This window comes from Cnephaeus nilssonii, assembly GCF_951640355.1.
Source record: "Cnephaeus nilssonii genome assembly, chromosome: 12".
Lineage (NCBI taxonomy): Eukaryota > Metazoa > Chordata > Mammalia > Chiroptera > Vespertilionidae > Cnephaeus > Cnephaeus nilssonii.
In genome coordinates this window covers 7,092,076-7,108,659 of record NC_137083.1, presented here as the reverse complement: position 1 = coordinate 7,108,659, position 16,584 = coordinate 7,092,076, and the positions used below count along the sequence as shown (strand labels likewise).

General features: G+C 40.3%; 1 protein-coding gene across 2 annotated transcripts in view; it reads left to right on the top strand.

Annotated features, from left to right (window-relative positions):
* Positions 1-16,584, top strand: part of BBS9 (Bardet-Biedl syndrome 9) — a 324,045-nt gene that overhangs the window by 123,160 nt on the left and 184,301 nt on the right. For both annotated transcript variants that reach the window (XM_079785508.1, XM_079785507.1), the window contains exons 10-12: positions 1,811-1,992; positions 8,042-8,118; positions 11,417-11,470. In XM_079785508.1, the coding sequence (XP_079641634.1) occupies positions 1,811-1,992; positions 8,042-8,118; positions 11,417-11,470 (313 nt within the window). The remainder of the gene's footprint in view (positions 1-1,810; positions 1,993-8,041; positions 8,119-11,416; positions 11,471-16,584) is intronic.

Genomic DNA, 16,584 nt, shown 5'->3' with positions numbered 1-16,584 from the left:
TTCCTGTATTCTGGACCACTCAGAGGTGAAGATGGAATGGAAAAACCCTTTCCAAGGACTAATGATCTCAACATTCTCTGAGAAGCCAGCCAGATATCTGCCCTTCAGTGTCCTAGAGTTTCCTGAGGATCCACTGGGTCCCTAAACCCCAGTGGGGCTGCGTGGGATGGGGAGCATACCACTGTGACCACTCAGAGGTGGAGGAGGGTTTGCCCTTTTGAACCGGGCTTGTCAGAGCTGGAAGTTAGGATTTCCACGACCACTAGGGGGCTTCAGTTGTCCGCAAAGAACGGATCATGCCCTGAGGTGCTATGGTGTCGCTTCACTCTTTAAGAAAAGTATTTTATTTTGGGAGTATTTATTTTCTGAGATTGATCGACAGAACCAATTCATAAAACTTAAAGACCTTTGAGGGTCATCTAGTCTTGCCTTCTCACTTTAGAGATAAAGATCATTTAGGGAGACTTCTCTAAGTTGACTCAGCTATATAGTGGCAGAATCAGAGTTAGAACCCAGGTCCCTCATCCAAATCCTAGTCTAGTTCTTTAGCTGTGGGATCAGTGATGTACATTGATTTTTTATATTTCTGAAGTTATACCACACGGTTATGTGGCACTGGCTGTGCCTCAGCCCTGGAGTTAGGAATGTTGTGTTGAAGGCTGGTGGCAAAAGTGGATGCTGGGCCACCTTATGGGAAGCATCAAGCAGTATAGTAGCTACTCTCAATCCGGCTGAGCTTTTGGATTCATGAGCTGACCATGTGCCATGATTCAATGTTGGGGAGTTTTAAGAATTCTTACCTATTCTGAATAAGGCCTAGAGCCTTATATACCTTATCTTTTTCTTCAGAGGAACAGCAACATTTTTCTAGATTTTTTTTCTTAACAATTTTAATGATTTTTATTAACATTTAACATTTAAAACTTGGTTGGTAACCCTTTAAAAAAATCAATGGCCACTAAAAAACATAAAAATCAAGCAAGCAAATTCATTATGTACTAGCTCAAAATGACTTATGACCATGTTTAATTTTTTTCTTCTGTGCAAACTATGTAAGAAGCAAATGGTGTTCACTTCAACTACTTTTATAGCAAGTTCAGAAAACAACTTTGATTTTTTTAAATGGTAGGCTAAAATGATAGGCTAAATGGGAGCTGGCGTGAGGATTAAAGACATGGTACTAGAAAAGTGCTTAAAGCAGGATTTGCTGTGTAGTTAGGTCCCCCAAAATGACAGCTACTGTATTATAATAATAGTTAAATAAATGTTAGTATTTTTTCCCCCCTTCTGTAATGAATCAGAACATTAGGACTACTTCTGTAAATACAAATCATGTTTGAAACATTAAAAAATATATATTTTCAGAGAGGAAGGGAGAGGGAGAGAGAGTTAGAAACATCAATAATGAGAGAGAATCATTGATCGGCTGCCTCCTGCACACCCCTGACTGGGGATCGAGCCCCCAACCCGGGCATGTGCCCTTGACTGGAATTGAACCCAGGACTCTTCAGTCCGCAGGCTGACGTTCTACCCACTGAGCCAAACCAGCTAGGGCCATGTTTGAAACATTTGAATTGTGTCTTTGGTCTAAAATTTTAGAAATAGATAATGCAGTCATTTTCTTAATGGTATATTAACCCTTTGCACTCGCTTGCTTTTTTCTCGATTCCTGCTACCGATGCTAACGGTGTCGAGTCACACTCGACATCCGAATGCAAACGGTTAAAGCTTAATTGAATAAAAATGTAGTTGGTCAATCTAAACCCACAAACAAATTTATTTATGTCTCATTTTCTCTGCTTTATTGTAGTGATTTAAAGGGCGTGATAGTTACCCTGAGTGAGGACGGTCACCTGCAGTGTTCATACCTGGGGACAGACCCATCTTTGTTCCAAGCCCCCAAAGTTGAGTCCAGAGAGCTGAATTACGACGCACTTGATGCAGAGCTGAAAGAACTTCAGAAAATCATTAAAGATGTTAACAAATCACAAGGTATCTCATTTGAAGCTTTTTATTATTTGATTTTACTTTGTATCTGGATAATGTTTTGTACATATTAATTTTCTCCCTCAGGTTTAATTAAAGTCATATTTGTAAAAACTGGGCTGCTCTTTAACCCACAAGTCTTTGTGCCTAATTTGAATAAATGTTCTATTTAAGAGAACGCTTTTTCTCTAGTGTCCCCTTTTTGGGGACAGTGCTATCTAGTTTTTTTTTTTTTTTTTTTTTCCTTTAAGTTCTAAAAAAGGAACCAGTACTCCTTAAGCATCACAGTATTTGAAAAAGAACAAGCAGAATTAGTTTCCTATTGGGAGCTCTTAGGAGCAAAAATATTAAATGAATCTATATATATAAAAGCCTAAGTGACTGTCTGACCATCCGATCATCTGACCAGTAGCTGTGACGTGCAGTTACCACTAGGGGGCAGACGCACCGACCGGTAGCTATGACACGCACTGACCACCAGAGGGAAGACGCTCAATGCAGGAGCTGCCAAGCTGTGGTGACTTGGCAGCTGCGGTTCTCGGGTGATGCACCTGGAACCAGAGAGGAGGGAGCCCGATTTCGGGGTGCGTCATCCGAGAACTCCCCTCTCGCAATCCGGGACCCCTCGGAGGATGTTGCAGAGCCGGTTTTGGCCGGATCCCTGCAGGCCAGGCCAAAGGACCCCCCATGGGTGCACGAATCCTTACACCAGGCCTCTAGTAAAAAAAGAAAGAAAAGGATTTCTAAAATACATGTTACTTTGTCACCAAATAGTGATAGATCTTTCATCTACATGTCAGTCAGATCAGCAGATGTACACAATATGTAAGAATACTCAATAAACTTCCTTTTAACAACAACAACAACAACAACAACAACAAAGGACCTGTACCTCTTTGGTCAGTGGTTTCGGGCCTTGAGAAGAACATTAAAGTTTAGAGTGGCCGTTTATTAACTTCTAATATCCCTGAAAAAGAGTTAGCTGCTTCTTTGAAAAGAAACCAAAGCAATACATGAGTTACCACTTTGTTACTAAAAATGTAGTCATTTGCAGCTTAGCGATAGGATTTATGTTTGTAGTTAGCGTCCACGGAGCGTAGCCCGCGGTCTGCCGTTTCTAATGACTCAGAGGCTGATGGCATATTCAGTTCCTGAGTTTTGAATAACTCAATATTATCTTACTTTGGGATTCACAGGGGTATAATTTTATTGTAAATTAAAAGGAGAAACAAAACCCCAATCCTGCATTTGAGTTGGACATGTGAAAGGCATTACTGCAAGTTCCCTTTTCAGGGTCAGGTAAAAGTTTTTTTTTTTCTTCTTCTTAATGAGAAAAAATACGGACTATTTTCACGTAAAAGAAATGTTAAAACAAGTAGGAATAATAAAAAGAGCAGAGCATCAAAAGCCAACCAAAACCACAGAGCCAGCCTTACTCCTGCTCCTATCACTTTATGAGATTTATGTATTTTTGAGTCTGAATTACCAAGACAAGAGTCAGAGGACTTTAGATAATATATTTAAAGAGTATGAATATTAAAATAAAATAATTATTCTTTGGCTTCACACTTTCTCTTAGAAAGTTTTGAAAGTGAAACTTAGGTCTTTTAATTACTTTCATTAGTTAAAAACCTATTTATATGTTGTCAGCACCTCGCTCTCAAATAGAGAATAGTTAAAATTGGATGTATCAAATTGCAATATACAATCCCTCCACCCATTTTTGATACTATTGTGTTGGGATTAATGGAATTATAAGTCTCATTGTATTGTTTAAAAATGTAGTTGGGGAAGAGTGGCATATATGTGAAGCATGAAATTTCTAGAGTTCGTTAAATACATTTAATGTGGCTTTTCACTCTAAATTTTGTGTTTGGAGATTTTCTTCTTTCCATAAACAAAGTGCTAATGGTATTTTGATTACCATTTAATTGTGTTAAACATTTCTCAGAAAAACCCCTTCCGGCTAAAAGTTATGTTTTTGGTGGCCATAGTGATGCCCTTGGGTGAGAAGGGTTAGGTTGTTCTACTTGTCACTACCTTGATCCTTCTGTGTAATTTGAAATAACTGCTAATTAGCTTAGGGATGTGCCCACGGACCCGGGTGCAGAGTTCATTGTTTATATAACCCCAAGTTCTCGCTGATATTTGAAGTGCTCTGCCCTTTCCCCACCATCATTTGGTTTTATTCCTGAAAAAGAAACACAGAGAAACTTTTTAGAAAGAGAGACTTTTAAACTACTTTATTCGAGATATGGAAAAATATAGTCTTCTGTACCCTTATAAATCTGTGGCCTATTTTTTTTTATTAAAATACCTGTAATTATGTAAAGCAGCAAACCGTTTCACTGTAGAAGATTCTGAGAAGTTAAAACTGAATTTTTTGAAGACCCCATTATTCATTTAAATGCCACTAATTTTCGTATAGTGACTTCAACTTAACAAAAAATTTCAGTCTTGTGGGTTATGGTCAGTACTTAAAGCTTTTTTTTATTTTATTTCTTCAAAGCTAGAAATGCAGCAAAATTTAAAGCCAATTTAAAGAGTACATTTTGTTATACACATGGCACATATTATCTACTGTAATAAAAAAGGTTTTGAACCTGATTTTATGTGTGTAAGTTATATGAGGAATGTATGTTATAAGCATGAAGTTATAGTAGTAATTCCTGTATGGCTCATGGATTTTGAAGCTTTCTGTGCCCAACTCATTAGTGTGAATCCTGCCAAGTGTTTCTATTATCAGCATCAACAGCTGTCGGTAGGCACTTTCAAAGATGGGGTTACCTGTCCGGCCGATGTGGCCCAGTGGTTAAGCGTCCACCTATGAACCAGGAGGTCATGGTTCGATTCCCGGTGAGGGCACATGCCTGGGTTGCGGGCTCGATTCCAGTGGGGGACGTGCAATGATTCTCATCATTGTTGTTTCTATTTCTCTTTTTCTCCTCCATCCTCTCTGAAATAAATAAAAAATATATTTTAAAAAAGAATTTTAATAAAGATGGGGTTTCCCTATGATTTAGACCAGTGGTCGGCAAACTCATTAGTCAACAGAGCCAAATATCAACAGTACAACGATTGAAATTTCTTTTGAGAGCCAAATTCTTTAAACTTAAACTTCTTCTAACGCCACTTCTTCAAAATAGACTCGCCCAGGCCGTGGTATTTTGTGGAAGAGCCACACTCAAGGGGCCAAAGAGCCGCATGTGGCTTGCGAGCCGCAGTTTGCCGACCACTGATTTAGACAGTTGGCCATGCTCTCCTTGGCGAGCCAGGAGGAATGGGTGGGATAGTGAGACAGGCTTCCATACAGTGTGGCTTCAAGCAGGAGAGAGCAGCACGGGGGGCCCCGGGCACGTAAGTGAGAGTCTGCATCGGGATGAAGTGGGCCCCCATAACCCAGCTGCCGCCGCCGCTGAGTTCTAGGAACGTTTGCACTTGGTGGCCTTCTTGGGGTGTGTTGTTTGGCTGTGTGGCTGCGTGTTGGGGTGTGTTGTTTGGCTGTGTGGCTGCGTGTTGGGGTGTGTAGTTTGGCTGTGTGTGGCTGCGTGTTGGGGTGTGTTGTTTGGCTGTGTGGCTGCGTGTTGGGGTGTGTAGTTTGGCTGTGTGTGGCTGCGTGTTGGGGTGTGTTGTTTGGCTGTGTGGCTGTGTGTTGGGGTGTGTTGTTTGGCTGTGTGTGGCTGCGTGTTGGGGTGTGTTGTTTGGCTGTGTGGCTGCGTGTTGGGGTGTGTTGTTTGGCTGTGTGTGGCTGCGTGTTGGGGTGTGTAGTTTGGCTGTGTGTGGCTGCGTGTTGGGGTGTGTTGTTTGGCTGTGTGGCTGTGTGTTGGGGTGTGTTGTTTGGCTGTGTGTGGCTGCGTGTTGGGGTGTGTTGTTTGGCTGTGTGGCTGCGTGTTGGGGTGTGTTGTTTGGCTGTGTGGCTGTGTGTTGGGGTGTGTTGTTTGGCTGTGTGTGGCTGCGTGTTGGGGTGTGTTGTTTGGCTGTGTGTGGCTGTGTGTTGGGGTGTGTTGTTTGGCTGTGTGGCTGTGTGTTGGGGTGTGTTGTTTGGCTGTGTGTGGCTGCGTGTTGGGGTGTGTTGTTTGGCTGTGTGGCTGTGTGTTGGGGTGTGTTGTTTGGCTGTGTGTGGCTGCGTGTTGGGGTGTGTTGTTTGGCTGTGTGGCTGCGTGTTGGGGTGTGTAGTTTGGCTGTGTGTGGCTGCGTGTAACAGAAAGCCCAGGTACAGCGGCTTCACTAGGCGGTGTGTTTATTTCCGGGAAGGCAGGGCGGGATGCAGACCAGGGTCGGTCTGGCAGTTGCAGGGTCACCAGGGACTCTCCCAGAGCCTCTGCGGGTGCAGGGTGGCCTCTGGAACTGCTGCCCTCACGTCTGCGGCCCAGTCAGCCCCTGAAGGACCCTTCCTGGGAGCCGCACCTGAGCAGCTTCTCCTCTCATCTCCCTGGCCACTCCGGCTGCGGGAGAGGCTGGGAGTTTAGGGTTTCAGCCGAGCACTGTGTTGCCTAGAATAAAATCGGGCTTCTTGAAGGATGGTTATTGGGCAGGCGATGAGCCGCCTTCTGTACTCCCACTAAGTTATGGGAATCCCTATTCCAAATACTGCCGCACTGGTGGGAGTGCCTGCTGGAAGCGTAGGCAGGTCTTCTGTTTGCCAGACTCCGATGGTTCATGGGGCTGCGTCCAGGGCTCTCCATCTGTCCAGTGGGCCCTCCTCAGCGTGTGTGGGGTGTTCCTCTCAGGGTCCCCGGCGATTTCTGCAGTCCCAGGCACACGTGCAAGCACGATTTCCAGGGAGGAAGGGAGGTGTTTCTCCCGAGTCTCCCCGTTTATTAGGGAAGAATAGCTTTCCCAAAAGCATGTGCCAGAATCCCCCAACCCCACGCCCAACTTTTCTTGCATCGCATCTGCTAGGATTAAGCTCCATGCTCATGCCTAAAACAACCAACAGTCAGGGGAATGAGGTCAACATAATTGGATTTGACCAATCCAGTGACTCTGAGGTGAAGGCGAATGTGTCAACAGAATCAGGACTCTGGTAACGAAGGAGGCATGAAGGTGGGTGGTAGGTGGGCAGCCAGTAGTGTTTCATATACATGTGTGCATACACACGCACACACACATACGTTGCATAAGTATTATTTATGTTCCTTGCTTGTTTAGTATCTCTGTCACTTGTTCATAATATCTTATTATACACTATAAACTTTTTTTAAATAGTGAAATTTTAAGTTGTGAAAATAATATGAATATGGTGAAAAGAATTCAAACAGTACTAAAAGGGTAAAACCCCAGGTCCTATTCCACGCGATGAAAGGTAACCTTTATCAAGTGTGTCGTGTATTCTTTAGGAAAATGTTCATGTTTTTGTGATTGTTTTTTTTCAAATGCATATAAACACACTGTGCTACATCTTATTTTTTACTAATAGGCATATCTTGGAGTTTTTTTTTTTATCAGTATATAAAGATAGACAGCACTCTTACTTATAGCTCTGGGGTTTAGACCATTGTACAACATGAATATACTATAATTTAGTTAACTTTTCCTATTAATAGAAATATAGAGCTTTAGGTTGTTTTGTTTTTAATAAGTACCAGCAGCAGAGAACTTCCTTGGGCATGTCTGTGAGTTGGTAATAACTATCAAAATGTAAAATGTACGGATCTTGTCACCTAACAATTCTTCTCCCAATCAGTGGGATTACTTATCTTCAAAAGTAATTACTTTCAAACCAACTTACCTTCAAAAGGGTTGTACTAATGTAGGCTTCCACCAGAAGTGAAGGAGAAGGCATTGAAATTCCCAATACTGGTTAGGCATTGGGTCACTTCTTAGCTACTGTCTTTGGAGAAAGAGACAGTTTTTTCCTTAAAATATTGTAGAGGGGGAAGATTTAACATCAAGCTTCTAATTCTGTAATGCATTCGTTTCTTCAATGTGTATGTTTATGGTTGTTTTGGATACATGGTATAGATAACCCTTAAAAACTATAAAGCAGGTTTTACTTTATGATTAAATATATTTTTTAAATAATTTCTTTCTTTCTTTCTTTTTCAAATTATAGGTGTTTGGCCCATGACTGAGAGAGAAGATGACTTGAAAATTTCCGCCGTGGTTTCTCCTAACTTGGACTCCGTGTCTGTAGGTGTCTTTGCAGACGTTGAAAGGGTTGGTGAGAGTGGGGACTCTGCTAAATTGGGGTCAGAATTTATTGGCTTAAATGATAGGCCTTCAAATAGAAGCGTTAGGGAGGATAACAACTTACAATCTTTGTTATTTTCTGGAAATAAACATCTCCAGCCGCTTGGGTGCAGTAAGGAGTTTCTAGGCAGATATCTGCCTACAAAAGGGGGCGGGGAACAGTAGAAAGAGTTCTCACTATTATTCTGAATCTACTTTTTTTTAAAGTTTAACTTTAATTCTAATCCAGATGGATAATACTGACCCCGCAAGATGTTTGTTGAAGGTTCAATGAAAAAATGTTTATGAAAGGTCTAGCTCAGGGTTTGATAATTTACAATCTTTAATACATTATGGTGGTTGTGATGGGGTATCTGTGTGTAATTTAAGAGTAAACAGTTGGGCCAGGAATTATTCCCTCCCTTCTCCTCCCCGCCCCCCACCAATTTTTGTCTGTGTGACCCATGGCAAGTTATTTTATTTTTCTTAGTCTCAATTTTCTCATCTGTAAAATGAGAAAAATAATAGAATCTCCTTTGTTGAATTGTTAGGATAATTAGCCAGCATCATCATCATAAAATTACATTTTAGATCTTCCAGCATTATAATCACCACCACCACCACCATCACCACCACCACTAGGACCACCATCGCCACCATCTATGTTTCACTACTTGTGTAGTTCACTGCTACAAGTCACCCTTTGGGAAATAAGACTACAGTCAGAGAGAAATGGCTTTACAAAGACACCACAGCACCATAGCCACATAAAGCGTTGGGCTAATGTTTTCCAATGGAATGAATACGATACTTTCAAGAATCTCTTATGAAGGAAAAAAAGAATGAGACAAGGAAAATGAAGCTGAAAGAGACACCTAGTTAAAAGGAAACAGCACTATCTTATATGGGTGCCTATCTTACATGGGTGCTTAGTAGATACTTGCTCTGAGTGAATGAATAAAGCTGAGAAACAAGAAGGATGAAAGGGGGACTGTCCTTGGTTATGTTACCCCATCTCCTTGTTTAGTCTTCTGTAATCACTTGTTAGATTCTGACTGGTTATGTCTCACTGCCTGCTGTTTGGGCAAAGTCTATTAAGTTTTTATGTGTCCATACCAAAAGCTGATCAATTTAGACAGTGATCGAATTCACTGGTTTTACCGTATTTGTGTCATATCTATAATAATAAAAGCATAAAATGCTACTTAGACTGGACATTCTTTCAGACGACCTTCTGGACGAAGCCGGAGATGCGAGGGAAGCCCGGGTCCTGGGTGCCAGAGGGAAGCCGATGCCTGCAGCCAGGGGAAGGAAGGCCTACTCTTGCATGAATTTTGTGCATCGGGCCTCTAGTAATTATATAATTTTGCCTAGGAAATGACTTTAATATCTAGGTATCAGAGCATAATAGAGTCAGTAGTTGTCATAAGTTTTCCGAGATTAATTTTAGTATAACAGCCAACCCAGGTTGTGATAAAAATCACGTTAACATTGCTATAGTATAGTAAATTGGGTACACTTAAAAAAAATAGGACTCCATATGAAAGAAACATTCACCCAGCTGGTCACATAGTGGAGGCACTGTTTTAACACTGGCCGCTCAGCACACACCATTCCTCACTCCACCTGAAGGGTGTAGTCTGGTGGAACACTTCTGCTTAGTTAGCTGACAAATGTACACACATTTTCTTGCCTTGGGAATGATTCTTTTTTTCCTTTGGGTGACTTACATAATTTTTTTTTAGGTTCTCTTAAACATGGGCTATTTGGAATGAGGAATTCCCTCTCTGTTCTTTGGCAACTTTTGATCTTTGAAGGAAAAGGCTTTAGGTACTAGCACTAGATTGTAATGTATATTTCCCTGTTGGCAACCTGGAGTGCTGTTTCCTTTTAACTAGGTGTCTCTTTCAGCTTCATTTTCCTTGTCTCATTCTTTTTTTCCTTCATAAGAGATTCTTGAGAGTATCGTATTCATTCCATTGGAAAACATTAGCCCAACGATTTATGTGGCTATGGTGCTGTGGTGTCTTTGTAAAGCCATTTCTCTCTGACTGTAGTCTTATTTCCCAAAGGGTGACTTGAAGTACTGAGGTGTTCAGACAATGGATTGAAAAGAGCAGGAAACAGGAGATGTTTGTTTCTTTTCTAGACACTTAGACAGCTAAATGTAAAACATTTCCTGGGTTTTAAGTAATACTATCCCCAAAAGCCTGGCTTAATATTTTATTTTGAATCATTAATATGAAAGTACACATCTGAAAACATAATATAATTTATATTAGAATGGGGTCTTTTATAGAGGCGGCAAGCATTGCTATCCTATCTTCTTGATTGAGGAGTTGGATTTGAGTTTATATATGGTTTTTATGGAGTCATAAATATAATATGAATCTCCAACTCTTAATTATGCTGATGCCCATTATATCATAGCAATCCCCATGGCTTAGATGTGGCTTAGTTTTTCTTAGTGAAAAGATTCCAAGTAGGTTAAGTTAAAGTACAGTTGATCTATTCATTGGTTGGATACAGATTTAGGACCTTAATTGTTCCCCAGGAATTCATATGAGTATTACTAAAAAATATGTCCTCCCTCTGTTTTATTCTGTCACAGAGTGAGAATTTTTCTCTCTCCATCTTCCACTCTAAAAAATAAAATACATAAAAATGTTATAAGAAAATGTTTGCTCTATTATACAATACTCTGAATTTCTTAAGAAGTAGAACCAGGTAGCCTGGGCTGATGCTCAAAGAGTGAACTAGTTTGATATAAGCTGGTGAAAAAAACAATCACACTCATACTTTTATTTTCTAGGTATAAGGCCACTCAATCTTTTTATTATTAGTTACATATCTTAGATACATAGTCATATTACTAATAAGAATAAAGTACCTTTGGAAGTTAAAAAATAAAAGGGCCTAAAAGAATGGCATAATGTTTATCTGGGAAATACAAGGAGGCCGTCTTCTGTGTAATATAAAGAATGAGTTAATAGAATTAATTCGTTTCAACATTCAAATAAATTTGGCAATAGAGCTTGGTAATAAGACCTGTGATCTTTCTTAAAGGGGGGGAGGGGGTGTTTGAATATTAGCTGATGACTTTCTAGATGAAGACATCTGAAAAGTCACATGGACTCTTCCAGTCTGTCATCGGAGTGATGAGTCTTTGCAGTTGGTTCCCGATTTCGGTGGTGAGAAGTGTGTGTTGGCATGTAATATTGAAGCCATTGTTTCCTTCCTTCCTTCTGTGTGTTTACAGCAAGCTCCTGATGTTGAAGTGGGAACTGACCTTGTCCCTTCAGTCACAGTGAAGGTATTGTACAATGGTCCTAGACTGTGATGTGCACAGGATAGTGTGCCTTTCATCACGTTTGTCACCCTTTAACAGCCAATGGAAATGTCAAGCAAACACTTGGGATTTGTATGCTTTCCTCAGCCTTGGGTGGTGAATTGCTAACCTTCATTGCTTTCTACAAATATGAAACCGATAATTGCATTCATAGCAATATGTACATAATAGAAACAATTGTTATGACTTATTCCTACCATTATTTATTTATTTATTTATTTTTTACAGAGAGGAAGAGAGAGGGATAGAGAGCTAGAAACATCGATGAGAGAGAATCATCGATCAGCTGCCTCCTGCACACCCCCCACCGGGGATGTGCCCGCAGCCAAGGTACATGCCCCTGACCGGAATCGAACCTGGGACCCTTGAGTCCGCAGGCCGACGCTCTATCCACTGAGCCAAACCGGTCTCGGCTCCTACCATTATTTAAATGTGCTGTATGATCCAGGGTCTTTTTTTCTAGAAACAATTAGCATTTTGAATATGCTAAAGGAATTGTGTCATCACATAGACCAACCAGTTGATTGACGCATCATATATATACTAAGGAATTATGTGCATGGTAATAATAGCTTTCTTCTAGGAATGACTATATATGTGTTTTAAAAAGAATTCCCAGCCATCTATCTGCCATAATATTAGCTTTAAAGAGGTGTATTTATAGCAAGAAAATATTAAATGAAGAAGCCACAAAGTAGAGTAGTGACAAATTGATAGTCCTGAAAAAAATAGAATAAGAAGGATGTGGTTTTGGTTAAAATTTTTAGTCCCGTCATTGTAGAATTTTAGACTAGGACTCAAATGTAGAACCCTCTTAAGGCATTTAGATTAAAGTGTGGTAATCAGTCAGCACATTATTAAGCTGACAATATTTATCACTGCCCAGAGCTTGGAGCCAGGGAAAGTTGTGGATCTTGGCGATTCGCTCAGTCAAAACTTGGACAGGGCCTCATATTTTCTTAGATTATGGGTTGCTGTCCTTGGAGGAGCTTGACAGGGTACCAGGCTCTACCAATTGTGTTCGCTTACTCTGGGCCCAGCGGGTGGCCCTAGCGTGGGGCTCTGTGGTAGAAGTTGAAGGGAGCCCAATCTTTTAACAGTTTCCTAAGCTAATTTTTTTGGATTCTTGCCACTGGAAACAAGGGTGGTCTTTCCCCAGTCTCCCTCCCCTATTCAATCAAAGGCTCTATCTCATTAATACTTCTGAGTCTGGAAAAGCATTAGTGGCAAGAAATCAAACACTTAAGAAAAAAGAAACCCTTCAGAGTTCCAGGAATGATCTATAGACTTGTGTGGGGAAACCCTTTTCATGTCTATCTACTGATACTGTTCAGACACATACACATAATAACTCAGGCACACACTATAAATTGCAGAAAAGTCTTGTACCTCAACCAGATAACATTGCTCATGCTAATTTCCGCCCCCAGCTACTGCTGATGGCTGTAAGGAAACACACCTTTCTGTCCCAGGCCGCTCTTCGGCTCTCAGGTGGAATAGCCACCTCCAAATGCTGGCGTGACTCTACCGGGAAAGTCTCCTTCCCTGGCGGGGTTACTGCGTTTGAGAACGACTAAGCCATTCCTAACGCTCCTTATTGAAGAGCAGGACAAAGAAGGCACCGCACAGGGCTGTACACGGTCAGCCGGACTTCCGCAGCAGACACAATGCCCTCCTGATTCGCTCTGACAGTTTCTATACACATTTCTGCTATAAATCTCCCCTTCTAGCCTTTTATAACAACAGCAGCCAAGATATATAAGCATGCACGTTTCCATCATAATAAATCCTGTTAATTGAGAAAATGTTTCCATCCGTTCCACGTGAGCGAAGATGTGGCTACCTTGAGTATGTGTGCCTGATGGGAGAGTGGTTTGTTCAGACCTGGCCTTTGGGTCCTGGTTATACACCGAGGATAAAAATTCAGTATTCTGTTTCCTAAGGATCATATTTCATTTTGTTAGGAGCAGAAAAGAGCATGGAAAATTCTTGTATTAATGTTTTATACTTTCCCCTTAATATTCTATAATTATTTTTCTCTTAAAATATGAAGTTTACGATCTAGCCAAGTCTTTAACTCTTTTTTTGGCTCAAACACAGCTCTTCTTTGTTCCTGTAGTTATTTTCGTCCCACATCTCCTTGATTCACTTTGGAAAGGGCCTCGCCATTGTTGGGGTTCTGTAAGTCCATGCAGGAGAGCTCTCACGGTTGTGCCTCTAAACCAAATGCAGACACTTTTGTGACAATGAAAAGCTGTGTGACCTTGGTCTGAGTTCACGTGGCCAGGTCAGGCAGTCAGTGTGTCTGCTCTCCTACACATGGCCCACGACTGCTTCCAAGATTGTTCATGTCCACTTTCAAAACCGAGTCTTCAGCTCTCTTGCACATACTGGCTTGATGGTCTTGGGCACGCACTTAGCTTCTCTGAAGCTCTGTCTTTAAATTGTAAAATGGGGGCACTTGTTCATGTGCAGAGTTGTTTTGAGACTTAGCCCCAGTTGATTAAGAGCATGGTCTCTGGATTCTGGCAGCCAGAAGTTAAACTGTGGTTCCTCCACTTACAAACAGAATGGCCCTGGGCGAATTATTTAGCCTCTCTGAGCCACAGTTTTCTTTTCTATAAAATGGCATATAGTAATAGTAGCTGTTTCACCATGTTGTAAATAATAAATAAGATAATGCACATAAATAATTTATTAGCATGGTTCTATGAATATAGAAAGCTGCTAATGGTTATCAGTGTAATTAAAAAATATATGTATAGGCTAGCATTGTATTATTATTAATAGAAAATATTTAGATTGTGTTCCATTTGTCCAGGGGACTAGCTCTTTGAAAGAATGTTGTCTGTGGTGCATATCTGGTTTCTTCTCATAATTGCCATCAGGGTTTGACTGAAAAGGCAGTAGGTTTACAATGGTCAGACGTCACTGAGGAAGCTTTGTTCGTGGGATGCAGATTCCCCTCATGTATTCCCAGTTCTGATAAAGTAACAACTGAGGGTTCATTGTTCATTTGCTGTGTTTATTGTATTTATCTGTATCAATAGTTGTCCTTTAAAATTTTTTTCTGTGCAAGTCAAAATTTCATGTTTGACTTATTTTTAAGTTGTACAAATATCCACATTGTTTAAAATTAATTCAGGATATTTACTGAATCTGATTATCTATATATATAAAAGCCTAAGTGACTGTTTGACCATTCAACTGGTAGCTATGACACTTACTGACCACCAGGGGGCAGACGCTCAATAAACAAGCATGGAAACATGGAACAAACTGATGAATCTTAGAGGGAAGGGGGGAGGGGGAGTGCGGGAAGAGATTAACCAAAGATCTGATATGCATACTAGAGGCCTGGTACATGGATTCGTGCACCAGTGGCGTCCCTCGGCCTGGCATGCGGGGATCAGGCCGAATATGCGCACAAGTTTTCTGACATCCCCCAAGGGGTCCCAGATTGTGAGAGGGCACAGGCCAGGCCGGGGGACCCCACTGGTGCACGAATCCGTGCACTGGGCCTCTAGTATATATATAATGTTTGTGGGCCAGTTGTATATTGCTGTATATGGTTTCTCTATTATATGTATGTATGTATATATATAATTAAGGAATAGGTGATACAAGTCTTTTACTTAAGAGAAATTTCAAGACTACTTTCCTTAAGGAAAAGTAAGGAAGTCTTTTTTATTAAATATATATTTTTTAATGTTTTCAGAGAGGAAGGGAGAGGGAGAGAGAGCTAGAAACATCAATGATGAGAGAGAATCATTGATTGGCTGCCTTCTTCACTTCTCACCCTGAGGATCGAGCTTGAAATCTGGGCATGTGCCCTGACTGAGAATCGAACTGTGACCATCTGGTTCATAGGTCGACGCTCAATCACTGAGCTACATTGGCTGGGCAAAGTAAGGAAATCTTTAGAGAATAATTGACTTGTGTACAATGTAATATACTGATACTGGATAAGATAAATAATTCATGATGCCACATCTATATGGAAAGAAGAATGAACACATATAATATTTCATGATGTAATTATTTATCAGCCATTGAGGGCAGATACTTTTTTTTTCTTTTGATAGAACATTTTTAAGTTAAAAATTTAAATTAGAAAAATTAATTAAAATGAAAAAAAATTTAATTATATTTGACATACAATATATTAGTTTCAGGTGTACAGCACAGTGATTAGGCATTTATATAACTTACAAAGTAATCACCTGGATAATGGTAGAACATTTTTAATAGCTTTATTGAGATGTAATTTAGATACTATACAATTTACTCATTAAAAGTACATAATTCAGTGGTTTTTAGCATATTTGTAGAGTTGTTGAACTATCACCATAATTTAATTTGAAAACATTTTCATTCCCCTTAAAAATGGCCCCATTCCTATTAGCTGTCACTTCCTGCTCCCTTCTCTCCCACTCCTCCCTCATAACCCCTCTCCATCCCTCAGCAACTACAAGTCTATATCTGTCCTTATAGATTTGCCTATTCTGGACATTTCATATAAATGAAATCATACAATATGTGTTTCTTTGTGTCGAGCTCCTTTTACTTAGCATACTACTTTTAAGGTTTGTCCATGTGGTAGCATGTGTCAGCACTTCATTTCTTTTTATTACCGATTAGTATTTCATTGTATGGATATACTGTATTTTGTTTACCCAGTCATCAGTTGATGGACATTTGGGTTGTTTCTACTTTTGGATATTTATGAATAATGCTGGTTTGAACCTTTGTGTACAAGTTTTTGCATGAACATATGTTTTCATTTCTCTTGATGTGGAATTGTGAGATTTTATGGTAAATTTATGTTTAATCTTTAAAGAAACTGTTAGACTTTGTGTGTGGCTGTACTATTTTACATCCCCATCAGAATATACAAGGGTTCTAATTTCTCCACGTTCTTTCTAGCACCTATTTTATCTGACCTTTTGATTCTAGCATTCTAGTGGCTGTGTAGTAGTAGCTCATTGTGGTTTGAATTTGTATTTTGTAGCGGTTAAAGATATTGAGCATTTTTTTCATGTGCTTTTTGGCCTTCCCTGTGTCTTCTTTGGAGGAAA